Genomic DNA, 25,028 nt, shown 5'->3' on the forward strand with positions numbered 1-25,028 from the left:
GAGAAAGATTCTTCTGGCTTTGTCAATCTTTTTTTTTTTTTTTTTTTTTTTCTTAGAGATCATTTCTAGTTAAATTCATCTTTCTGTGCCTTTGCTGTGAAAACCTCCTCCACTTGGTACAGGTGAGACCATCAAACTGACTGCTGACATCCAGAGTGTTGTCGTTCTTCTCATTTCCCCTAAGTTTTTCAGCACATTCACACCGTAATACTTCCCAGCTGGTAAGGGACCCAGCTTCTGGAAGAGGAAAAAGCAAGAAACCCAGCCTAGCTCCCCAGCTGCATGTTATTACGTGATCCCCATTTCACAGGAAATGAACAATCATTTAGGCTTGACAGGTACATCCAGAAAACTCACTGTCTTCTTTCGCAACCTGAAAAAAATATCAGGGCCAGCAGAAGTTAAGCATTAGCCTGAAAGTTTGCTTCGTGTTTTTTTTTCCCCAATGTTATGAGGATATCTTGTGAAAGCTTTTGAAAACACTCAGGGAGCATGCTGCCAAGAGGCCTAGAAGCCGAGGAGGAAAAAAATAATCATTCGAAATACTCTGTGTTCATGAAGATATGTAACTGAGTGGTCCCTGAGGAGCTGGTGAAGTTTAGACATACGTGATGGTAATTGGGGCATTAACCCAAATGGCCTCGTTCACAGACTCTTAGACGGGACAGGAAAGCAAAGTTGTCAGCACGACATGCTGCCCACCTCCCCCCACCCCATCAGCAGCCCCAGGATGAACGAAAAGCAATTACAGATATGCCTGGGAGAGGTTTTCTCCCCTTCATCCTGATGGATCTGTCCCTTGATGGAAAATATTTCCATTTTCGGAATGCCGTTTGCCAAAGTAGAAAGAAATCAACACAAAAGGACACACCCACTCACCTTGCTGTATAAGATTCACAAAGCCCAGGAGTTCCTCTCATGGCTCAGGGGTAGCCAACCCCACTAGGATCCATGGGGACGCGGGTTCAATCCCTGGCCTTGTTCAGTGGGTTAAGGATCTGGTGTTACCGTGAGCTGTGGTGGTGTAGGTTGGAGATGCGGCTCAGCTTGGATCTGGCTGTGGTGTAGGCCAATCCCTGGCCTGGAAACTTCCATATGCTGCACCTGCGACCCTAAAAAAAAAAAAGAGAGAGCGAGCGAGAGATGGATTCACAAATCCCTACTGGGGACCTGCTGTCTGGCAATGGATGCTGGTCTCTGTTGTACAGATGACAAAGGGGGACAGAGGCCTCACTGCCCGACTGGATTGCCTCCTTGATGGAAGCGGCCACCAGCAGCCGGCTCTCCTGGCTTCTAGGCCAGTGCTGTTTGGTCTCTTTAGCCGTGGATTTGAAAACCTTGACGTCAGCTTAACTCGCTTTGCTCCCTATTGTGGGCCATTTCTGTGTGTCAGTCTTTATCTCTGGCCCCCAGTAGGACTTCACCCCTTTCTCCCACCTCCTCCTGTTTCAGGAGAGGAAAAAAAAAAAGAAAGCATGCCTAAATATGGAACACATGTGCTTCCCAGCTGGACTACTGAGCAGGGATTGGGGAAATAGGAATTGTCACTGGCCCTCTGTCCCCCTGCCGTCACACCTGGCACCGCTACTGGCCCCGGCCTGGGTCCGCTGCACTCAGAATTCACCTTCTGGGGCAGGCCTTTTCTCCAACTTTCATCTTTTTTGGCTTCTCTGCTTTTTTGGTGTTCGCTTTACTCGTCTGTGAAAAACCCATCTGTCTCTCTTTGGCTTGGGTGTGCGGCGGGAGGATGGCAGGCACCTTTTCGGCCACAATCTGGAATGTTGGGCCACCTCTCCGACTGGACTGCTGCGGGCAGCCGTGACTCATGGTGAGGTCATGCATTCCCAGGCCAAGTTTATAGTCACAGGAGTTATTTGCAGGTGACTTCCATACTGAGCACTCTGAGTCTAAGGCACCTCCACGGTGCCCTGGCATCTTTTGAAGTAGGATTTCATGGGGTGAACAGGAAGGCTACAACATTTTTATTATCGTTGGCTTCCTTTGCTGAATTAGCGTTTATATTTTCCCAGTAGAAATCCCCAAATTGAAAATATAGAGGTGTCAGCTAGCACCACTTTAGTTAAGGTTGTGTCAACATTTCCTATAAACCGTGTTTTTCTAGGGTTTATAACTAGACCATAAAAATTTGCTCGGCTCTGAGACTTGGCATAGAAAGGAAAGCTGGGAGTGCATTTTGCAGAATTTGAAGAGGGGAAAAAGAAGTTCAGCTGTTTTTCACATGTGCCTGTTCTGAGATGGAAATTGACTTGAAGGTGCATTTTCTTTTGGTGTGGCTCAAATGCAAAAAGAAAAGAACTCATGAGATTATTTCACTCATATGCGCTAATCGCACATGTTAATTTTTCGAGAAAATGCTTGTGACTGAGGTATTTAATGCAAACCCACTGACTCCACATCTGTGGGGACCAGTTTTCACAAGGCCGTTAGGTGTACATAATAACGTGATTTGGCAAAGTATCTGCACCGTTTTAGGGCAGGAAACCACCAACGCTTTGGTGGAAGGAATCCTTCCTGATAAGAGATTAATGGGCCATTGCAAAAAGTAATAGCATTCTTTGACTCACCTTTACTTAATCTGCAGTTCACACTGATCATGTGACCCCCACAAGCAGCTCCTGTAATGTTTGTAGGAGGGACACGCGCACTCCTTCTGGAAGCCTACCTTTTCCTGAGGGCAGGGGTCGTGCTGTACGTGGCCTTTTGCTGTGCAGACAGGTCATCGCGAGGTTGGAGGCCACTGGGCAACATGCTGCCAGGTGCTGGTGATGCCCTGGCCTGCATCCGTCTGTCTGTCTCAGGTCTTGGACTCTGGGAAGACGGCCCCACCAGCGGCAGGCGCATCTTGGAGGAAAGGAAGAAAGGGCGTGACTCAACGGCCAGAAGAACCTCAACGCCAGGTGAACCGAGTTCCGGCATCCTCTCTGGCCCTTACCGACACTCGGCTAAGCAAGGAGGCTTATGGAGAGAGTCCCCTGAAATCATTATGTATACAAAGCGCTTTTTGAACTCTAACAGGCCGTCGGAATGTCACCCTGCCTCAGCATCAGTCTCCACGAATGCCTGCTAAGCGCGGTCTGAAGCGTTAGGGTCCGCCCTCTCCCAGCGCATGCGTGGGAAGGCCCTGGGCCTCCTAGCGGAACAAGCCACGCCGCAAGCTCGCATCCCACTGCAGTTCTTCGCCTTCGTCCCCTCCCTTCCTGTCCCCACCCCCTTGACCTTCCTCCTCCTTCTTTGGGTGATCCTAATGGGCTTTATTTTTAAAAAAAAATTTTTTTAATTAAACTGTCGCGGATTTACAATGTATATTTCTCCTAATTGCACTTTCTGCATCCATTTCTCCCACCTGTTGCTCATCACCGACCAGCTTTCTGAGAGAATGTTCCAGAGTCTTGGCTGTTCCTTTCCCCTGGACATCAGCCTGTCTGGCTCCAGATGCCACCTTCATGTCACCTGGTTCTGCCCCCCCCACCCCCCCATAACATGGCCTCAGATTCCTTTGCCAGCTACAGGCGTACAGTGTTTGGTATTTATGGTCCCAAAATGTGTGAGAAGGAAAAATTGGCCATGGAGGATGTGATCTGAACCATCAGTCAGGGGAGGAGGAAGGCAGAGTCCCCCCCACCCCCACCAGAGAGCTTCTACTCTATCTAGAGCCCAGGCTGGCGATAAATGGTGAGGCCGCCACCTTCAAGCCTAGCTCAGGCATGAGAGAGGTTTAGATAGTGAGACGCTGAGGGTGGGTGGAGTCTGTGTCCCCTCTGAACCTGTCACTTCCCCCTTCTCACTCTCAGGCCCTCCAGCCCTTCCCCCAGCTCAGGCCCCAGCCACCACCTTATCTCTACCCACTTCTCTCTCAGAGCCTCCTGGTATGAAGCCCGCAGCAGCATCTGCAGCTAAACCCATCCAACACAGTGCTACTAAGGCCTGAGAGGGCATCCCCTTAGCTAAAGAATCTTTTTTAAAATTTTATTTTATTTTATTTGTCAGTTTTATGGCTACACGCACTGCATATGGAAGTTCCTAGGCTAGGGGTTGAATCGGAGCTGCAGCTGCCAGCCTACACCACAGCCACAGCTAAGATTCTAAGATGCTAAGATTCTTTTTTCAAAAAGGGGAAGCTGGAGTTCCTGTCGTGGCGCAGTGGTTAACGAATCCGACTAGGAACCATGAGGTTGCGGATTCGGTCCCTGGCCTCACTCAATGGGTTAAGGATCCAGCCTTGCTGTGAGCTGTGGTGTAGGTTGCAGACACAGCTTGGATCCCGAATTGCTGTGGCTCTGGTGTAGGCCAGCGGCAACAGCTCCAATTAGATCCCTAGCCTGGGAACCTCCATATGCCAAGGGTGCAGCCCTAGAAAAAGGCAAAAAGACAAAAAAAAAAGGCAAGATTTTCACCCGAGGGTTATTTTAACCCACACTTGGGGAAGGGTTCCTACTCTGTGCCTCCTTGAGACCCGTCCAGGCCTGGGGTGCTTTCCCAGCCCCTCTCTTGCAGCCACTGCAACTGTGCACTGGGCTTACCCATAAGCTTGTTTCCCATGAGCCCCCATGGACATCAACTCAAGTCAGTATAATGCCTCTGCAAGCAGTGAAACACGGATCCGTCTGAGAGCAGAAAATCTCCCTCAACAAGAAAGTCATAGATGCTTACAAGGTGGGAAGAACCCGGCTCGATGCCCCGCCCATTGGCACACCTGGTCTGCAGGTTATGGGGAGGCAGGGAGCAAGAGGGTGTCAAAAGGCTTTGCCTCTCTCCTTTTGTTCACCTCCGTCAACCTTTTTAAAAAAATTAATTCTTTTACTTTTTTTTTTTTCCTTTTTACAGCCACACCTGCAGGATATAGAAATTCCCAGGCCAGGGGTCTAATCAGAGTTGCGGCTGCCAGCCTACACCATAGCTACAGCAATGTCAGATCCTTAACCCACTCAGCAAGGCTAGGGATTGAACCTGCACCCTCTCGGAGACACCCTCACGGAGACAATATCAGGTCCTTGACCCAACAGGAACTCCTTTCTTAAAATTTTATTGCCGTATAGTTGACTTACGATGTTGTGTTAATTTCAGGTGTTCTTTTTTTCCCCCATCACGTATTGTTGTATCTGTTAATGAAAATGAACTCTTTCACACCAATCCCAGATTGTGTCCAGAATCAAATGAGAAAATTGCCAAAGTGCTTTGTAAACATGAAGGCACTCTCCCAAATTAAGGCTGCGTCATTATCTGGGCAAACAGTCTCCGGCATTCTCCTTTAGTGTTTGGAAATGCCTTGTTGAATACCTTCCAAACAATTAAGTCCCATCAAGCTGTTCAAATCATCCATGTTCTAATAATCTGCCCAGACTCTCACTGCCTCTCTCCGGGGGCTGTGGGCATGCGGGCTGGCTGCATTTGTTGTTCTGCGCTGGGATGCTGGCTGGTGGAGCAGGCTGGACACTAGGCTCAAAGTCAGAGTGTCCATGGAGCTCTGTAACCTGGGGAGCCACTTAACTTCTCAGAGGTCCCTTTTCTTGATCTGTATAACCTCCTTCACAGGGTTTGGTAGCATCATGTGGGATAACGCATACAAAAAATCCTCCTAAAGTTGGACAGTACGATGGCAGTAACACCTGAAAGTCAGATTCATCAACAAGTGGCACCTTGATGTTATGCTCATCAGCATCTTTCTTCTAGTAATTCCAACATCTAAGTGTGGGTTAAATAGAGATGTTTTAGGGAACCCCTTGCTTTCTGCTCTGGTTTGTTTAGGAAAACAAGAAAGCCAGGTGGCTGGATCAGTAAGGTGTGGAGAGCGTACCTTGTGCCAAGTACTGGGCTAATCACTTTTACCTGGGTGATTTTAATTCTCCAGTAACTTGATAAGTGAGGTGCTAATCTAGTTAGAACCTGCATTTAGGAGAGTCCACATTGTTCCTGCTTGGTGTTCTATAATTCTAATCCAGCAGCATCTTGTTCTCTGGTTAATAATATATGTCATTTCAACCTATCTACAGAAAAGAAACAAACTCATGGACTTGGAGACTTATGGTTGCCAAGGGGGGGTGGGAGGGAGTGGGATGGACTGGGAGTCTGGGGTTAATAGATGCAAATGTTTGCATTTGGAGTGGATAAGCAATGAGATCCTGCACAGGGAACTACATCTAGTCACTTGTGATGGAACATGATGGAGGATAATGTGAGAAAAAGAATGTGTATATATATATATATATATATATATATATATGACTGGGTGACTTTGCTGTACAGCAGAAATTGATAGAACACTGGAAATCAACTATAATAGAAAAAATAAAAACCTTACAAAAATTTTTTAAAGAAGAAAAAAACATAATATATGTCCTTTCAGTTAGGAGTGCCCAAATATTCTTGGAAATGCCTGTACCTTCCTTGGGGGCCATGACGTGATTTCCTCTGCAAATGGTGTGGGGTATTACGTACCTGCTCTGGCAATGAAGGGAGGTCCCCTTCACTAATAATTAGCTTGTTGTGAACTCAGTGCTTTACAGGTATTATACACTGACCCTGAAAACCACTCTGTGAAACAGACTAATATCTCCCTTTTACAGATGAGGAATCCGAGGCACAGAAAGGTTAAGTCACGGCCCAAAGGCAGCAGATTCATGGCAGGACTGGGTCTCAGACCCAGGCGGCTCATCTTCACTGCCATGACTCAGCTGCCCTGGGGTGGCGTTTGTACTCCCCGCATCCCACTGCTGAAGGGTCCATGCTTCTGGCCACTGCTACCAAAAGGCCTCAGAAATCATGTCCTATGCACACATGAAACCTGCAGGCCATGTGCTAAATGCTTCAGGTCTGCTGGACGGGGAAGAGGGAGGGAGGAAAAAGCTGAATTAGTCTGGTTTGTGACTTTTTTTTTTCTTTTTACAGCTGCACCTGTGGCGGATGGAAGTCAAATTGAACTGCAGCTGAAGCCTATGCCACAGCAACGCTGGATCTGAGCCGCATCTGTAACCTACACTGCATCCTGAACCCACGGAGCAAGGTCAGGATCGAACCTGCATCCTCACAGAGACGACATCGGGTCCTCAACCTGCTGAGCCACAATGGGAACTCCTTCCCGCTTGTGACTTTTAAACTGGATTGAAAATATTTCCTTCTCCTCCTCCTTTGCGAGAAGCAGCCTATCGGTGGGGGAGGGGTTCTTTGGGATTTTATTTTGGATTATAAGGATGATCTTGACAACAGATTTGGCCTTGAGATATCATTTAATAGGAAGGTCTGTTCAGATCCCCGGAGTTCAGATTTTAGTTTCTGGCAGCTTCTCTCTACTCAAGGGACATCCTTTGTGCCGCCCTTTCAGCAGTTTCCGAGGGTACCTTCCAGTGGCCTAATAAATCTTCCCTGCGATGATGTACTGCGTGCTTATGCAAATTAAGAGATTTTAATTTGATTAAGAGACATCTTTGATTTGTCCCGGGAGGGAGACGGCACAAGTCCTTTCAGAGAACAAAGGATTCGTTCCAAGATTGGTTCAAAGTGCTGATTCACTCTGGAGCCGGTTCACGTGGAACACGAAAAGGATCAGAGGGCATCTTCGCATCGCCTGGTCTCTCTCAAGTCAGTGGGAGTCCCGCAGCCAGAGATGCTGCTGCTGCGCCATCACGGCGCTAATGGTGTTATTTTCTTCAGCCTTAGCCTGTGTGCCCGCCCAGATCACTGCAGAACGCTAATCACCCCCGCTCTCTGATAATGGGCCTGTTGAACATTCATCTCCAGCTTTCAAATCAAGTCGGTCCAGGGCCCCCGGGGGTATGTGTGTTTCCCCTAATGCTGTCCTATCAGGAGATTCTCAGAAAAGAATTGATACCTAGGACCAGAAGCAAAGGGAGGCGTTGCTTATCTGGAAAGACCCTGCTTGACTGTGAGCAAGTCATCCTCGGGGTGTGGCCAAACCAGGGCTGGGGGCTGGGCAAAGCAGAGGCCACCAATGCTCCTGGGCCAGGGAGAGGCAGACAGGAGAGTGTGGTTACCTGGGGGCCAAGCCAGGAGGGGTCAGGCAGACCTGGGTGGAGAGGCCAGGTCAGCAGTAGGTCAGGGGCCAGAGGTTTCATCGAGGGAGGTGCTCAGTGACCTTGGGCTCATCCTGGGAAGCATTCAGCTTTGTGGAGGAAGCCGCTGTCCCCAAGGGTCCCTACCCCGGGCCTGGCGGAGGTCCCTTCTCTTGGGGGCCAGTCCTGGCACTGAGCAGTATGGCTTCTAGAAAACCATCCCTGAAGCTCTCAAAGCCCTGGTAAGGCTCTCCTGGCCTGGAGGGAGGATCATAGGCCTGGTAAAAAAAACCAGAAGGAAGTTGGACAAGGGACAGGGAAGAGGCCTTGAGTGGTCAGGCCATGGCAGGTATGGCAGGCTGTCAGGAAGATGCCCCCTTGCCCCAAGCTCTGCTTGCCCAGAGTCCTGAGATATTCAGGCTCAGGCCCACCTCCCTCCTGAAGCAGGTCTGACCCAGTTCAGCAGGAACTGTGGCGCTGGGGGTGTAGGGACCTGCTGGGTGGGTCTGGAATTGGTCTTGTAGCCCAGCTGCCCTGGGCTGCCACGGCCTCGGTCAGCAGGGCTTCCCAAGCTCCTGATGTTATGCGTGGTTTTTGGAATGATTCCCTGAGCTATGCCTCCCGCCTCTGTGACAGTCTCCTCTGCTGGACAGAAACTGTTGTGTCACAGGCGTTTAATGATGATGGTTCTCGTTTCTGTAAGTTCTATTTGGTTCTTTTTCAGACCTTTGTTTTTGTTGTGGATTTCTTCTTTCCTGATGTCCTCATTTTAGTTTTACTTTCATGTGTTTCTTTTGTTTGTCTTTTTAGGGCTGCACCTGCGGCATATGGAAGTTCCCAGGCTAGGGGGTGAATCCGAGCCGAATCTGTGGCCTACACCACAGCTTGTGGCCACACCAGATCTTAACCCACTGAGCGAAGCCAGGGATCAAACTCACATCCTCATGGAGACAACTTTGGGTCCTTTACCCACAGAGCCACAATGGGAACTCATCTTATTTTTGAAAGGCTTATATTATTTTCTTATTATTTTTTAAGCTTTTAATTTTTTCCATTATAGTCTCTTCCTGATTTTATATAGTCTCATTTTCTGGTTTTGCTTCTCCCATGGCGATTCAGCGGTGCTTACGGAGTGTGTGTGTGAGAGGGACCTTCTCCTGTGAGCTCAACTTCAGCAGAGGGCAGCTTCTTCTGGGGGGGCTTTGTGCTGTAGGCTGTGAGGTTCTGGCCCCAGTCTTGTGCAGGTTGAGCACCAAGCATTCTCCACTTTGGACCAGTTTTTTTCTCAGCCAGAGATTCCCAGTATAAAGTACATTCAGATTCCATCCCTGAACACAAAGTACAGGGTTGACGTTGACGTTTATTCCTAGCAGACTTTTTTTTTTTCCTACTCAGAGCCCTGGGTGGGGCAGAAAGCTTCCTTAATACATATCCAGGCCATTGGATGGAGTTTCATGGACCCCTTCTTATAAACCAGCGGCCCTTCAAGAGCTCTGGCTTGAGGTGGAAACTCTTCCTCTACCTCCTCTTGGCCTGATTTCTTATCCATTCAAGTTCTAGCTTTTAGCCTCCTGGGCCATGGTGGCTTCAGCTCAAGCTGATTCAACTCTGATTTGAGTTTTCTCTACTTCTGGCATGTGAGAGTTTCCATTCGTTTCTTTCTTTTTAAAAAGTCAACGTGCATTAAACAATAGCAATGTTTACAAACGCCATTCCATCCAGGATCTCCCTGTCTTTGAACCGGAGGGCGTGGCTGAGTCAGCTCGGCCCATCACGTTGCCGGAAGTCGAGCCCACTTACCGGCTGCCCCGAGTGGAGGTTTGCCTTCGGCCTGGCAGTCACTGGCGGGGCTCTTGCTCTGAGCAAGATGACCACCTGGAATATCAACACTGCTGTCTGCTAACTTTGAGCAGCGCTGCTCCTGGGCCTGTGATGCCAAGTTCATCCCACTGACTACATTGTGTATCCACCTGCATCAATGGAAGCAAGACTACGTTTCCTGTTCTCCCTGGAACGCTTTCGGTGGCCAGTTACCTCCCTCCAGAGAGCCAGCTACTGAGGGCCCATGAGAGAAAAGGGATGTGGTTGGTTGGAGCTTCTATTTTTTTTTCCTTTTTTTACAGCTGCACCTGTGGCATATGGAAGTTCCCAGGCTAGGGGTCCAATCAGAACTGTAGCTGACAGCACATACCACAGCCACAGCAACACCAGTTCCAAGCCTCATCTGTAAACTACAACACAGCTCACAGCAACACTGGATCCTTTAACCCACTGAGCAAGGCCAGGGTTTGAACCCACATCCTTGTGGATACTAGTCAGATTCTTAACCTGCTAAGTCACAACGGGAATTTCCTGGAGCTTCTTTTTTTTTTTTTTAATTTATCTTATTGAAGTATAGTTGATTTACAGTGTTAATTTTGGCTGTATAGCAAAGTGGCTCAGTTATGCAAATACATATGTCCTTTTTTCATATTCTTTTCCATTATGGTTTATCACAGGATATTGAATGAGGTTCCCTATGGTATATAGAAGGACTTTATGATTCCTTCATCCTACATATACTAGTTTGCATCTGCTGACCCCAAACTCCCATTTCATCCCTCCCCCACCCTCTTTCCCCACTGGAGACCACAATTCTCTTCTTTATGTCTGTGTGACTGTTTCTGTTTCATAGATAAGTTCATTTGTGTCATATTTTAGGTTCCACAAAGAAGTGATATTGTAGGGTATTTATCTTTCTCTTTCTGACTTACTTTGCTTAATGTGATCACCTCTAGGTCCATCCATGCTGCTGCAAATGGCATTTCATTCCTTTTTAGGGCTGAGTAGTATTCCATCCTGTATACGTACTACATCTTAGGCTGGCTGGACAAACATCTTTCACCATCTAGAATCCTGTAACTCTGCGGGGTCACAAATCCTTTTGGGGATCTGAAGAAAACAGTGCATCCTGTCCTGAGAAGAAATTTCAGAGGTTCCTTAACCCCCTGAATTCCATGTTAAGAACTTCTACTTTGGAGGCTGATTGTTCTTTGGTGAATGTGAAACCCTAGTTTGCTAGCCTTCTTCAAATCAACTCTAGGAAAAGCTAGACCCTATGACAAAATGAGACCCTATGACAAAAACAATCTTTCAGTTTTTCACTCCTTTGATGCCACCTGGAAACATAACACGGAGAGTAATATCAATAATTAGGATGGAACTAGAGAATCTCATACTGAGTGAAATGAGCCAGAAAGACAAAGACAAATACCATATGATATCACTTATAACTGGAATCTAATATCCAGCACAAATGAACATCTCCTCAGAAGAGAAAATCATGGACTTGGAGAAAAGACTTGTGGCTGCCTGATGGGAGGAGGAGGGAGTGGGAGGGATCGGGAGCTTGGGCTTATCAGACACAACCTAGAATAGATTTACAAGGAGATCCTGCTGAATAGCATTGAGAACTATGTCTAGATACTCATGTTGCAACAGAAGAAATGGTGGGGGAAAGACTGTAATTGTAATGTATACATGTAAGGATAACCTGACCCCCTTGCTGTACAGTGGGAAAATAAAATAAAAAAAAATAATTAGTGACAATCTCCAATAAAATCTCTCCTTCAAGAGATTTTATTTTATAAATAACCTAACTGATGTTACCAGTGCATAATTTCCTCAAATACTGCTTTCTGGGATCATCTACAGGGCAGAAGATGCTTCATGAAATAAGACATGGACATGCATTGTAAAATTAAAGCTGGATTCTAGATCTAGTTTCAAGGTTTGGGATCTGGCTTTGCTTGAAACCATCTAGTGACTTGGGGGCATTCCCAATCTTCCCCAGTTTGTTTTTCCTTATCTGTCAAGTGAGAAAGTTGGGCTTGATCAGAGGTTGACAGACTAAAACCCACCCACCAAGTTCTGCCCATTGCCCATTTTTGTAAATAAAGTTTTATTGAAACACAGCCATGCTCATTCATTTCTGTATTATCTGCAGCTGCTTTCAGGCCACCAGGGCAGCGCTGAGCAGTTGTGACAGATGCCATATGGCCCGTGAAGCTGGAAATATTTACTCTCTGGCCTTTTACAGAAAAAGTTTGCGAGCCCTGGACCCAGAAGACCCCACCCCCATTTTTTCCACCTCCTGATGATCAGATTCTCAGAGGCAGAGAATGCAACTCAGGCACATTTAAGGGCACAGGTAAGAGTAGAAGCAATGATGGATGACAAGAAACATCACATTACCTTAATTTTTCTTTTTTGGCCACACGTGCAGCAAATGGGAGTTCCGGGACCAGGGATGGAACCCATGGCTCTGCAGTGACCTGAGCTGCTGCAGAGACAGCTTGGGATCCTTAACCTGCTGCGCCACAGCAGGAAGACAAAATCACATTATTTTGTCCAAGCAGCTCCCTCAATCACTCTTGCTTATGGAGGTCTAATTAATAGTCAAGTGGAACTACTTAAAACAGACTTCCTGTGTGCTACAAACTGTTTCATAATCCAGTCACTGGTGACTCAGAAAGACCTTTTTCCAGTCTAGCCAAATCAGTGAGGATTTTAAAAAGTACTCTGATACATCACTCAACACAATTAAGTTTAGGAATAACAGTCAGGATGGCATAGGCAGTCCCTTTTGCCCGACTTAAATCCTGTCCTGAGATGAGCTAGACCATAAACCAGACAAACAAGAAAGGAAGCCCTTCTGATATGGATGACAAGGGCAGTGTCCCCCTGACTGTGAGTTTTCTGGGCAGAATTTTCTGGAGGCTGATATATTTTTATGATCCATGTTGTCCACGTTCCCTACACCATGAAGCTGAGGGGTCACTGTGCTACGGGGCACAGTGCAGTGGCAAGCGGCCCAGAGGCTCAGGTTTCCCATCAAATCAGATTTCCAACAATCTCATTAGCTTGAAACATACCTATTTTTAAAAAACTGGCTCTCCTGGAGTTCCAGTTGTGACTCAGTGATTACAAACCCAAATCGTATCCATGAGGATGTGGGTTCAATCCCTGGCCTTGCTCAGTGGGTTAAGGCTCCAGTGTTGCCCTGAGCTGTGGTTTAGGTTGCAGATGCAGCATGAATCCTGAGTTGCTGTGTCTGTGGTGTGGGCCAGCAGTTCTGATTCCACCCCTAGACTGAGAACTTCCACATGCTGCAGGTGCAATCCTAAGAAGACCAAAAAAAAAAGCTCTCCTGTTCCTCTTTCTCTGTGTTCATCGGAGGAGCAGTTATTTGAAATAAGTAGCAAGAAGCATTTTTTTTTTTTGAAATGAACATATTTGAAAGCATGAAGCTGAAAAATGAGATAGCAACCTGTCCTGCTGAGGATCAAATTCCAGATCCAGAGAAGTGGAAAATTCTCCTATCATTGATGTAATTTCACCTTATGCTTTCAATCTACCCAAACAATTTCCCTTTCCCTCCCAAGAGCATCTTTGCATATGGCCACTTTTGTGTCTTGGTACAATGGAAATGGCATATTATGTGGGCCTTTTCCTTTTTTTTTTTTTTTTTTTTTTTACGGTTACACCTGTAGCATATGGAAGTTCTCAGGTTAGGGGCTAAATTAGAGCTACAGCTGCTGGCCTACACCACAGCCACAGCAATGCCAGACCTGAGCCTCGTCTGTGATCTACACCAGAGCTCGTGGCAATGCCAGATCCTTAACCCACTGAGTGAGGCCAGGGATCAAACCCACATCCTCATGGATACTAGTCATGTTCATTTCCACTGAGCCACAACGGGAACTCCTATGTGGACTGTTTCTTAACTAACTCTGAGAAGTGCTTTCCAAACAGCTTTGAAAAGTCTCTTGGAGTTCCGCTTGTGGCTCAGAGGGTTCAGAACCCGACATAGTCTCACCTTCTGCTTTGGCTCCTTTCCCCAGGAATCATAGCTCATGCTCTCTGTTTTCCAGAAGGAGGACTCCTGCCCCAACCGTCTCTTAAGCTGATCCTTGTTCTTTCTCATGGGTCATGGCTCCATCTTTTTCTCCCCTCCCTCCTTCCCTCCTTGCCACTCATTCTGGCTGAAAAAAATTCTCTATCACTCTTGCCATTTAGGAGCAAAAACAATCGGGGGATTGTCTAGAAGGAGAGCTTTTGCTGCTCACAGCTTTTGGGGTGGGGGGGGCAAGTAGCTGGGATGTGGATCACGGGTAGGGAGTGGGGTGGCCAGACAACTCAGAACTTACTAACTTTTAGGATCGACACAGAACAGGACAAAAGAAGAACAGAAAGTTTGTGTGATTTCAATTATAATCCATTGCTTTGCTGACCTTGCATTTCTCTTTTTTTTAGTAAAGAAATGCAAGCAAGAGTTCCCTGGTGACCTCATGGTTAAGGACTTAGCATTGTCACTGCTGTGGCTCAGGTGGCTGCTGAGGCTTGGGTTTGATCTCTGGCCCGGGAACTTCTGCATGCTGCAGGTGCAGGAAAGAAAGAAAGAAAAAGGAAGAAGGAAGAAAGACGGAAAGAGAAAAAGAATGACAGAAAGGAAGGAAGAAAGAAAGACAAAAAAAAAGAAAGAAATACACTGCCTTGTTGGGTTCTGGAACCCTGGGCACACTCATAGCCCTGCTCTGAAGTTCTTTATTCCAGGCTCTATCTCTGTTCCAATCTCGGTTCTATATTTTGTTTTACTGTTTATGTTTTCTTATTCAACTTCCGGGTCTAAACTCTGCAAAGTTCAACTCTGGCCTAAGACAGTTGTACTACTTTCTAAATTAAGTGCCGGCAGTTCCCAAAGTACAACCACCAAAACTATAAATGCCCCTTACACCAAAAGGGCTGCCCCTTCTTGCTTGTGGGCCGCATTATCAGAACCACTAGGGAGAACTCCCTCTCTTGCCCCCGAGGTCATGGCCCGTCATGGCCATGAGTGCTTAGCTCCTCCCATCCAGCTTCTATTTTTTAATTTATTTTTTATTTCTTTACTTTTTTTTTTTTTTTTTTTTTTTTTTTTTTTTTTTTTTTTAGGGCCATACCCGTGGCATATGGAGGTTCCCAGGCTAGGGGTCCAATCGGAGCCACAGCTGCCGGCTTACACCACAGCAAAGCAGGATCCGAGCTGCATGTGTGACCTACACCACAGCTCATGGCAACGCCGGATCCTTAACCCACTGCACGAGGCCAGGGACCGAACCCACAACCTCATGGTTCCTAGTCAGATTCATTTCTGCTCTGCCACGACAGGAACTCCCCATCCAGCTTTCAGAGTCTAATTTCCCACAGATACCATTGCACATGGTGGTCTAGCCCCCAGACCAGCCCACAAGAATGGCCCACTTAATCCATAATGTAGCTGAAAAAGAGTGAAACAAAACCACATTGGAGAAGAGATGTTTTTGCTAATAATGCGTGCGAGTTCATTTCCATCAGGGTGACATTTGAACAGCCACGTTTATGGGAAAATGTTTGCTCAGGGTTCCAAAAACTGATTTACAAACAAACTCTTGGAAGAAAAATCTGATCTAAATTTGGAACGTCCTAGATTAGCTCTAGTTTTGAACACATGTTTTTCCTTTTGTTTGCACAAGTCATCTGGGGACGGGTCTTACTGAGGCTGTCTCTGCAGGCAAACCAAAGCCGTGAAGGAGGCACCTGTCTGGAGTCAGCCACCCAGGTGTCCCAGGACTCGGGAAAAGAGAGCCTCTGTCATTAGAAAGGACTTTTGGGCTCAATTTGGACTGATAGGTTACTTTATTGAAATTAAAAAAAAATTATTTGGCCATGCTCACGGCCCGTAAAAGTTCCTGGGCCAGGGACTGAACCTGTGCCACAGTAGTGACAATGCCAGATCCTTAACCCACTGAGCCACCAGGGAACTCATGGATTACTTTAAAACATGTCATGACTGCCTGCGTAGAATTCTGGTGGAATTTTTAAAGTAAATTCTGCCTTTATTTCTTCTCAATCATCTGATTTGTTGTGACTATGTCTTCCTTAAAAAAAAAAACAAACACTAAATAGTACAGACGCCAAACTGCCTCATCGGCACATCAGAGAGTGGTTTTCCATAGTTGGATGGGATGAAGACATAGGTTGGATTTGCCCAGAATTCTTTGCTCCCACAGCCCCGTGTCCACAGGAGAATACGGACTTGGAACCTTTCTTCTGGTGGGTTCACCTGTAGGATGGAGCTGTTCCTTGAGTCTCATTAAGCGTAACTGCAAAGGTTTCCTAGCGATGCTGTTCTCAGACCATAGCTGGGCTCCTGGGGCCAGGTGCTCTCTGGGCTCTTGGTTTCTATGCCAAACGGCTACAACAGTCAAGGTGAGCCTTTCACTGCTACTGTAGCTCTTTTGTTCACCAGGCTCCAACGTGGCATTTTATTTAAGCAATAATGACTGGTAGAGAGGGCACTTCCTGATACTTAATGACCAACTGGAGGAACCATGGGCCTGAGGCAATGCACATAATACGCTGTTAAACTCTGAGATTTAAAAATGCAAAGAAAAAGTCATTACCCTCTTATGCATGTTACCATGGCTACTAAATATTGTTTGTAAGTTTTAGGCTTTTCCTAGGGGTGGAAGTCTCGTTGGGCAACCAATAGGAAAGAAGAACCTCAGACTCAGTTTCTACTCACTTTATAATGTTTGACAGTACATAGTTAGCGTATGTTTCTTTAAGAAGGTGCAGATTGCCCCCGAAATAGGATATGTAACATGTGATATGGAATGCCATAATAAGTCTTCATATTTTATTGAACAGTTTGGCAATCAGTATGTAAAATCAGCTCACCTTGTACAGAATCACGTTCCGTTTCCCCCAAGTGGCAGTTACTTTCATATTGCTCTCCCCCCCCGAGAATGAAACATTTTTCAGTCTTCAAATTACATGCACATATTTTATGCATTAGCCCCAGAAATGCTTTTTTGGTCGGATCTATTATGACAGTGCACAACTCAGAGGTTTCACAACACTGCAGAAGTGCTGGCCCAAATTAATACAACTACCTCCTCATTATCTAGTCTGGGGGTAAGGGAACTCAGGAAAAATTTCTACACCTCCAAACTTTCTCCCACAAATATTGCTTCCACAGTTATGAGCAAGATTTATTGGCTCTTAATTTTCTTATTCTATCATGATCCAACATTTATCAAACCTTTAATACAGGAATATCATTCATTCATTCATATCATTTATTTGTCATGAGCCAGATCACAAAAGCCTGCCGATGAAAAAGCCAAGTCACCCCTCAAAGAAATCTTGTCTGCTAAGGAGTCAGGCAGGTCGCACAAATTACAGGCGATCTTAAACAACACAGGTTTGGACTGCGAGGCTTCACTTGACACATGGACTTTTTTTCAATAAAGACTAGAGAGCTGGAGAACCGCGGTTCGTTGAAATCACAGATGCAGAAGCGCGAATGTGGGGACGGGGTGGCTATGCAACTTGAGCATCCTCAGATTTTGTTATCCCTGGCAGGTCTTAGGACCAATCCTTTGCAGATTCTGAGGGACAATGATACAGTCCTTGCCTGAAGGTGCCCCTCTAGGGGTGTGACAAGATGTGTTGGGAGCACGAAGAAAGGTGGCAAAGGTGATGGCCACTCACCTGGGATTCAGGACGGTTTCTCAGAAGAGATGGCCTTAGATGTCAACTGTGAAGCCCTATACACCATTATAACGTTATTATCATCAGTTTCCTCAACTATTCTCCTCTAGGAACACAAAGATGGATAAATTCCTCCAGAGGCGATAACTCTGGGAGGAGTCAAATATAAAAATTTGATAGTGGCTATAAAGCCCATTTTAATACACCTCCCCTCCAGACTTCCCCCCAAATAGTCTTATCTATAAGCAGTGCTAAATTTACAGACCTATCTATTTTTTTTTTTTCTTTTTAGGGCTGTTCCTGCGGCATAAGGAAGTTCCCATGCTAGGGGTTGAATGAGAGCTGCAGCTGCCAGCCCACGCCATAGCCACAGCCACAGCCACGTGGGATCTGAGCCCCATCTGCAACCTACGTAGCAGCTCGTGGCAACGCTGGATCCTTAACCCACTGAGCGAGGCCAGGGATTGAACCCTTGTCTGTATGGATGCTAGTTGGGTGTGCTAACTACTGAGACAGGGTTGGGTTCTTAACTGGCTGACCTACAACAGGAATTCTAAACCAAGTCCTGATGTGGGGACAGTAGGAAATTCCACATTGAAATTCCCCACTGAAAGGCAACATGCAAGCTCTCCATTTCCTGTCCCTATAAAAGTGCATAAGGAGCATCCTGAAGCCTTCCCCTTGAAAGATGTGTATCTGCAGGCATCCAGATCACACCCCAGCCAGTGCGATGAATCTGGGTCCTGAGAACCAGAATGTACAAGCTAAAGGTGCACATTCTAAAGAGGAGGGAAATAGAGGAATCTGAAGAGAGTTCATTAAGGGAGGCTGCCTAGTCCCCTGGGGTTTGAGCCAAACCTTAGGGAAGGTAATGAACATATATGCACAGCGCAAGTGGCCAGACAGTCTCTTAGCTGGTCCTGAGGGGTTACAGAAAGCAGATCAGCTTGCCTGGTGCAGAAGGGCTGGCTGGCTGGGGAATAAGGAGAACTTAGATTAGACAGATAAAGGCAGGAAAGGGAGCAGATGTCACGTGGCCCCGTGGCCACCTTGAGGGAGCATGGATGGACTGGTAAACTCTTTTTTTTTTTTTTGGCTTTATGTCTTTTTAGGGCCACACCTGCGGCATATGGAGGTCCAATCAGAGCTGCAGCCACCGGCCTACGTCAGAGCCACAGCAATCCGGGATCTGTGCTGTGTCTGTGACGTACACCACAGCTCATGGTAACGCCAGATCCTTAATCCAATGAGCAAGGCCAGGGATCAAACCCTCGTCCATATGGATGCTAGTCGGGTGTGCTAACCGCTGAGTCACGACGGGAACTCCAGATTGGTAAACCCTTACAGTCCTTGGGTCTCTGCACAGATGTCACCTCCGAATGGCTTTTCCTGGTCTCCACCCCTCGCCTCACAGCACTTGAAAACGCTGCACTGAAAAGACCTGTTTGAACATCCGTCTCTCCATTTTCCCTTCATCCCCAGCTCTGACCTCTTGCCATTCATGCCATTACACTATCCTACAGTGTACTCGGAGCCCAGCACGGTGAATGCTGGCTGAAACTGAGGCAGCTTTCCTTCACATACTCAGCCCAGGGTAACTGAGGGTTGCCTGCACCAGCCCTGTTCTAGCGGCCAAGGACAGACCAGGTCCCTGATCGGATAGAACCTGCAGGCAGGGTAGGCATCAGGGAGCCAGCGGTTCTAGATGCTTAGGCACAGTGCACCTGGAGAAACAGGACGATTCTTTAGGATCTAAGCACGGGAAGGAAGCTACACTCAAGTCAGAGATGTCAGCTGGGTGCAGTCGCCTTATTCCACCTGTGACTGTGTGAGCCCCTATACCTGGAGGAGCGTAGATGGTCCATCAAATGGCCAATCAGAGCTGAAAATGACCACATTGCCAAGACTGGAAAAGTTGACTCTCATTTGCAGCATCAGCCTTTGCAATGGAAAAGTCCAAGGGCAAGTGCACGTGTGTTTGAAAGAAAGAGGAACAGTCTGACTGCAAGTATTGTGACATCCAGATGCACACTGATGAGGCTGCCACCTGGGCTGAGTTCCACATTCCCAAAGACCGACTCCCTCCCCAGCAGCAGGCTCGGTGAATTGAGAAAGCCCAGGTCCCAGAAACAGCAGGCTCTGACTCAGGCTCTAACAGGACCTGGGCTGCCTCACTGCCCTCAACTGCCCTGTTGCCCAGGTCCACCCGGTGCTCCCAGCACCCATAGCCCCCATGGCCACAGGAGGGCACGGCACACGTGTGACCACCTTCAGTGCTGGGGTGTGTGAGGGGGGTCATTCTTACAGTCCTTTTAACCAGAGACATTTAGAGCAGACAGGACCATCCAAAGCATAAAAGGCAGAGCTGGGGAGGGTGGGAAGGTGAGGAGGGAGAAGGTAGGAAGGGGGAGGTGGGACCCATGGGGACCAGATCCAAGGACAACATCCCTCCCTGAATTAGCCCTTATGTCCCTTTCCGTGAGAGATCTGAGCAGCTTGACATCCAGGGAGAGAGATTGATTTGCTTGCCTTGAAAGATCATATGAAAAGGGGGAAGATATTCCTTTCTTAACACAAGCTAAAAGAAACACATACCCAACTTCCCGTGCCATCCTTTTCAGAACTGGTCTGTCAACATGGCCATTCAGGCTCATCACGAGTGTCACCGGTGATCATGTGTTTGCTTCCTTTTCTTTTTTTATGGCCACACCTGAGGCATATGGAAGTTCTTGGGCTAGGGCTCAAACTGGAGCTGCAGCTGCCGGCCTACACCACAACCACAGAACACCAGATCCGAGCTGCACCTTCGACCTCCACCACAGCTTGCAGCAATGCCAGATCCTTAACCCACTGAGCAAGGCCAGAGATCCAACCTGCGTCCTCGCAGAGATGTTGTGTTCTTAACCCGCTGAGCCGCAACGGGAACTCCTGTGCATTTTCTTTATACCTGTCCCCTCCGTGATGCTCAGGCGGTAGGCGGCACAGAATTTGCAGCAGAGGCGTGGAGACTTAGCCTATCTAGTAAAACAGTATACGCAGTGCTTGACAAGCTTGCATGAACTTGTCAAAGAAAAAGACATTTTTTGAACTACTTCCTCCGATCACTTTCAGTCATGAGAGAACTCATAGGAACCACCGTGCCCTTTCCCCAAAGGATCCCAAGATAAGACAAGACATTTCTTGCTGATGAGACAAGAGCTGACCTTGAAAGGGCAAGTAAGAAAAAGGTGCTTTGGCGATTGGTCCAGGCACTCAGATGTGAGTGGATGCGTGGGCAAAGAGATGGTAGGTGGAGATATTGATGCCATGTTCCTGCTCAGCCCTGAGCCCCACGCCCCCAAAACCTCCACAAACTTCATAGAACTGCTATTGGTTGACTATAGTCATAACTCAAGAAAATATTCACAGAACTTGATAAAAATGAATCTTAAAGTTTTTGTAATTGACCACGGAATGCAAACTTTGGCAAATATCGGAATTACCACACATAATAATTATGGGTATGGTTATGGGTATGGTTCAGTTTCAAGAACTGGGCCAAAAAACATGCCATATGTACAAAGGAGGAACAAAACCTTAGGATTCTAGACATGAATGTATGAATCCGTATCTTCCCGACCATGTATCAAAACTCAGAGGAATGTCTGTGTCTACTTAGCTCTGGGACAATGCCTTCTCTTTTACGAAATGGCTAAAATTCAAACTGAGAACTGAAAGCAGGATTGGAAATCTGGCATCTGAAGTGAGATACATTTAGGGATTCTCAAAAATATTCTGAAAAATATGTTCACTTTGCTACATACATTTAATCAAAATCAATTGCCAACTAAAAAAAAAAAATCAATTGCCAACTAGCAAGAGGCTCATAATTATAGTTTGGTATTAATAAGACTATTTGTTATAACCCAAGTGTTTTTCATTCAAGGACCACACCAGCCTCGGAATGCAAACTATCTCCTCTGGTCATAGCCCAAGTTTCACGGTCATGTTCCCAAGGAAGTGGTTGATCAAAGACTGCTCTTGGGATCAATACTTGTGAAGGAAGAGGGGAAGCAGGACTGGAGGAGAAGTGGAGACTGATGCAGTCATCAGGCAACCCGAATGGAGCTCTGGACCTGGGGCCCAGCCAGCATCAGTGGCTGGGATAAAGGATAAGAGATGCCCAAAGGCACTGAGGAGGTACCCAAGAGGTACTGCAGGTCTAACACTGGATGTTGCTATAAGAGCATCTTAGAGAAACTCTCTTGATCTTTAGCAATCCCTATGTAGTAGTGCTGATCCCTAAGTAGTGAACCCCTATAAGCATGAAGTTATGGCAGGATATCTGAGCCACACACTGTTCTGGGCATTGAGATTCTATAGACCCAACGGTTGAAAAGAATGTCCTTTGTTTCCTGTTTCAAAGTTTGTAGCTTCCATGACTGTATCAGAGATTCTATATGGGAACAAATTTACCCTAAGCACCTAGTCTAGCAAACTCCACCCACGTTCATATCCTCTACAGAAAATGAACAGTTGAAGAAGTAAAACTGTTCATATTACACAGATAAGAAACCATTTCTACACTCAATTTCAGAGTACCTCTGAATTTCCAGAGGAGCTTTCTTTTCAGGCTGGATGGTTTCAGGGCAGTTTTAAAACAATATGAATTTCCCCGCTGTACTCTTACCTGCAGCCCCTGAAAATGTTTCTTCTCTGAGAATGTAGGGTTGACATTTTCCTGGTCAAATTAAGCTGCAACAAACAAGGTGAGATCCTATTTACTTTTCCTTGCAAACAGGTCTTTATTGTTTAAAAATAGTGTGGTCTTCTGGATCACAACCCCAATGCCCAGGAACGTGGCTCTTGGCTATTCAATCGGTCCCTGAAAAATGGACTGTGGGCAAAAGTTTTAAATCTTGGGAGTTCCTGCTGTGGCGCAGTGGGTTAAGGATCCAGCATTGCCGCAGCTGTGGCGTAGGACACAGCTATGACTCGGATTTGATCCTTGGCCTGGGAATTTCCAGATGCCATGGATATGGCCATTAAAAATTATGTACTGTTTGAATCTTGATATACACCTGCTCTGCTTTTCACTTTGAGGATAAAGCGTAATGGAATCACAACGAAATTTAGAGGGCGAGCTCAGCAAATGCTATTGAAAAATTTGAATCCTACTGTATAGCACAGGGAACTATACTCACTATTTTGCAATAACCTATAATAAAAAGAATCTGAAAAAGAATATATATACACACACACAAATGAATCACTTTGCTGTACACCTGAAACTAATATAACACTGTACATCAACTATACTTCAATTACAATTTTTTTTTTGTCTTTTTAGGGCCCCACCCATGGCATATGGAAGTTCCCAGGCTAGGGGTCAAATACAGCAACGCAGGATTTGAGCCATGTCTTTGACCTACACCACAGCTCACAGCAATGCTGTATCCTTAACTGACTGAGCGAGGTCAGGGTTGAACCCGCGTCCTCATGGGTACGAGTCAGGTTCGTTACCACTGAGCCGAGATGAGAACTCCTACAGATTTTTTTTTTAATCTCAAAAAAGTTAAAAATTTAAAAAACTTTTTAAAAAAGAGCAATGATGCTGCTGGCTGGAAGAGCAACGATGACAGAAGGCATCACTTGAACTCCAAAGACAGCAGGTGGAGAAAAGCTCACCTCTCAGGCCCTAGTCCTCTGTGACCTGCTCTATTGACTAGCAACTTATCTAGTTACATTAGCCTATTAGAGGCTGGATGGATATTCAATGTCTAACTAATCAGTTATTAGCATTTAAATCAAGTGTATGCCTATCATGAGAATTCTCAATACAGGTCACCTGTGAACAACCCAGGGGGTTGGGGCCCTGACCCTCCTGGAAAATCCGGGTGTGCTTTACACTGGGCCTTCTTTATCTGTGGTTCCTCCATATCCATGGCTCAACCAACTGATGACCACGAGTTAACTGTATTTATTGTAAAAAAAATTTGCAATTCAGTGGGCCCTCGTAGTTTAAACTCATGGTTTTCAAGGGTCAACTGTATATACAAGAGTTTTTAAAATTATAACAACAGCATGTAAGTTCAATACTCTTATTTCTTATCACAAATAAAGTGCCTGAGGCACAGAGAGGCTAAGGAAGTCTTCCAAAGTCACAGAGCACCAGCCACCAAGGCCAGCCTCTTTCATTGACATCATAATTCTCTCCTTACCGTCAAAAAACAAGGAACTGTCACAGGATGTAGCAAAGAGGAGCCCAGATGGGCACAAATTATTGCTGCTCAGCTCTCCCTGTGGCTGGTCCTTCCACCTCCGGGGGCCCAGGAGGATGTGGGGAAAATGGTGCCGCAAAATCACCATTTCATTTCATCCACACCCCCGCTGGTTGCAAAGTGTTATTAGATGCTCCTGGTGAGGACCCTGCACGAGGTGAACCAAGGCTGTGAAATCCTTGCAGTTCAGAAACCTGTTTGGCTCAACTCCTTTCCTCAGACATATTTCGTGATGGTGTCCCTTTCTGAGGAGCATCTAACGCCTCATGTTTCTGCAGAAGACAGTTCTGAAATCACCGAGCTGCAGAAAAACCACAAAACAATACATTCTGAATCAAGGCCACTCTGTTCCAGGTGGTTCCCCCCGGTGGGGGGGAAGGGGGATACCTGGAGTGGAGTGGTCGCAGCCTGACCTCACATCCAAAACAGAAACTGTAGGAACCAGTTTCGCATTAACTTAAGGAAAGTCTGATTACTCATCAGGCCACCAGATATTTAGGGAACCCCACGGGACAGGCACTGGGCTGAGTGTGGAGACTGTCCATGAACAGAAAGGTGGTTTCTGCCTCTGGAAGTTCAGAGTGGAATAGGGACGATGAATGTTGCCCAATTGGACCTGTCATGAGTATTGAAGAAAAAAAAAAAACTGCCAGGTGCTACAGGAACACTGAATAGAAAGACCTTATGTGGGAGCTCCCGTCATGGCACAGAGGAAATGAATCTGACTAGGAACCACGAGGTTGTGGGTTCGATCCATGCCTCACTCAGTGGGTTAAGGATCTGGCGTTGGTGTGACTGTGGCATAGACTGGTGCCTACAGCTCCTATTCTACCCCTACCCTGGGAACCTCCATATGCCACAGGTGCGGCCCTAAAAAGGACAAAAGACAAAATAAATAAATAAATAAAATAGGAAGACCTTATCTTATCACCGTAGAAGTGATACTTCATGTGAGGCCTAAAGAATAAATAGGAGAGGAGTTCCCACTGGGGCACAACAGGATCTGCAGCATCTCTGGAGCTGGGACTCAGGTCTCAGCACTGGCCCACACAGTGGGATAAAGCATCTGTCACCGCCACACTTGTGATATAGGTTGCAACTGTGGCTCGGATCTATCTGATCCCTGGCCTGGGAACTCCGTATGCCGTGGGGTGCCCCCCCCCAAAAAAAAAGAATGAACAGGAGG

At 46.6% G+C, this 25,028-nt stretch overlaps 1 protein-coding gene across 1 annotated transcript in view; it reads right to left on the reverse strand.

Moving 5' to 3' along the window:
• LOC146399492 (uncharacterized) overlaps positions 1-25,028 on the reverse strand; it is a 112,537-nt gene that overhangs the window by 22,353 nt on the left and 65,156 nt on the right. The window contains exon 5 of the mRNA XM_084979577.1: positions 2,684-2,862. Within this exon, the coding sequence (XP_084835703.1) occupies positions 2,684-2,862 (179 nt within the window). The remainder of the gene's footprint in view (positions 1-2,683; positions 2,863-25,028) is intronic.

Source organism: Sus scrofa, chromosome 10 (genome assembly GCF_054392235.1).
Source record: "Sus scrofa isolate SSC_HxYL_T2T_F1_AM1 chromosome 10, Sscrofa_HxYL_maternal_Yorkshire_Landrace_v2.0, whole genome shotgun sequence".
NCBI lineage: Eukaryota > Metazoa > Chordata > Mammalia > Artiodactyla > Suidae > Sus > Sus scrofa.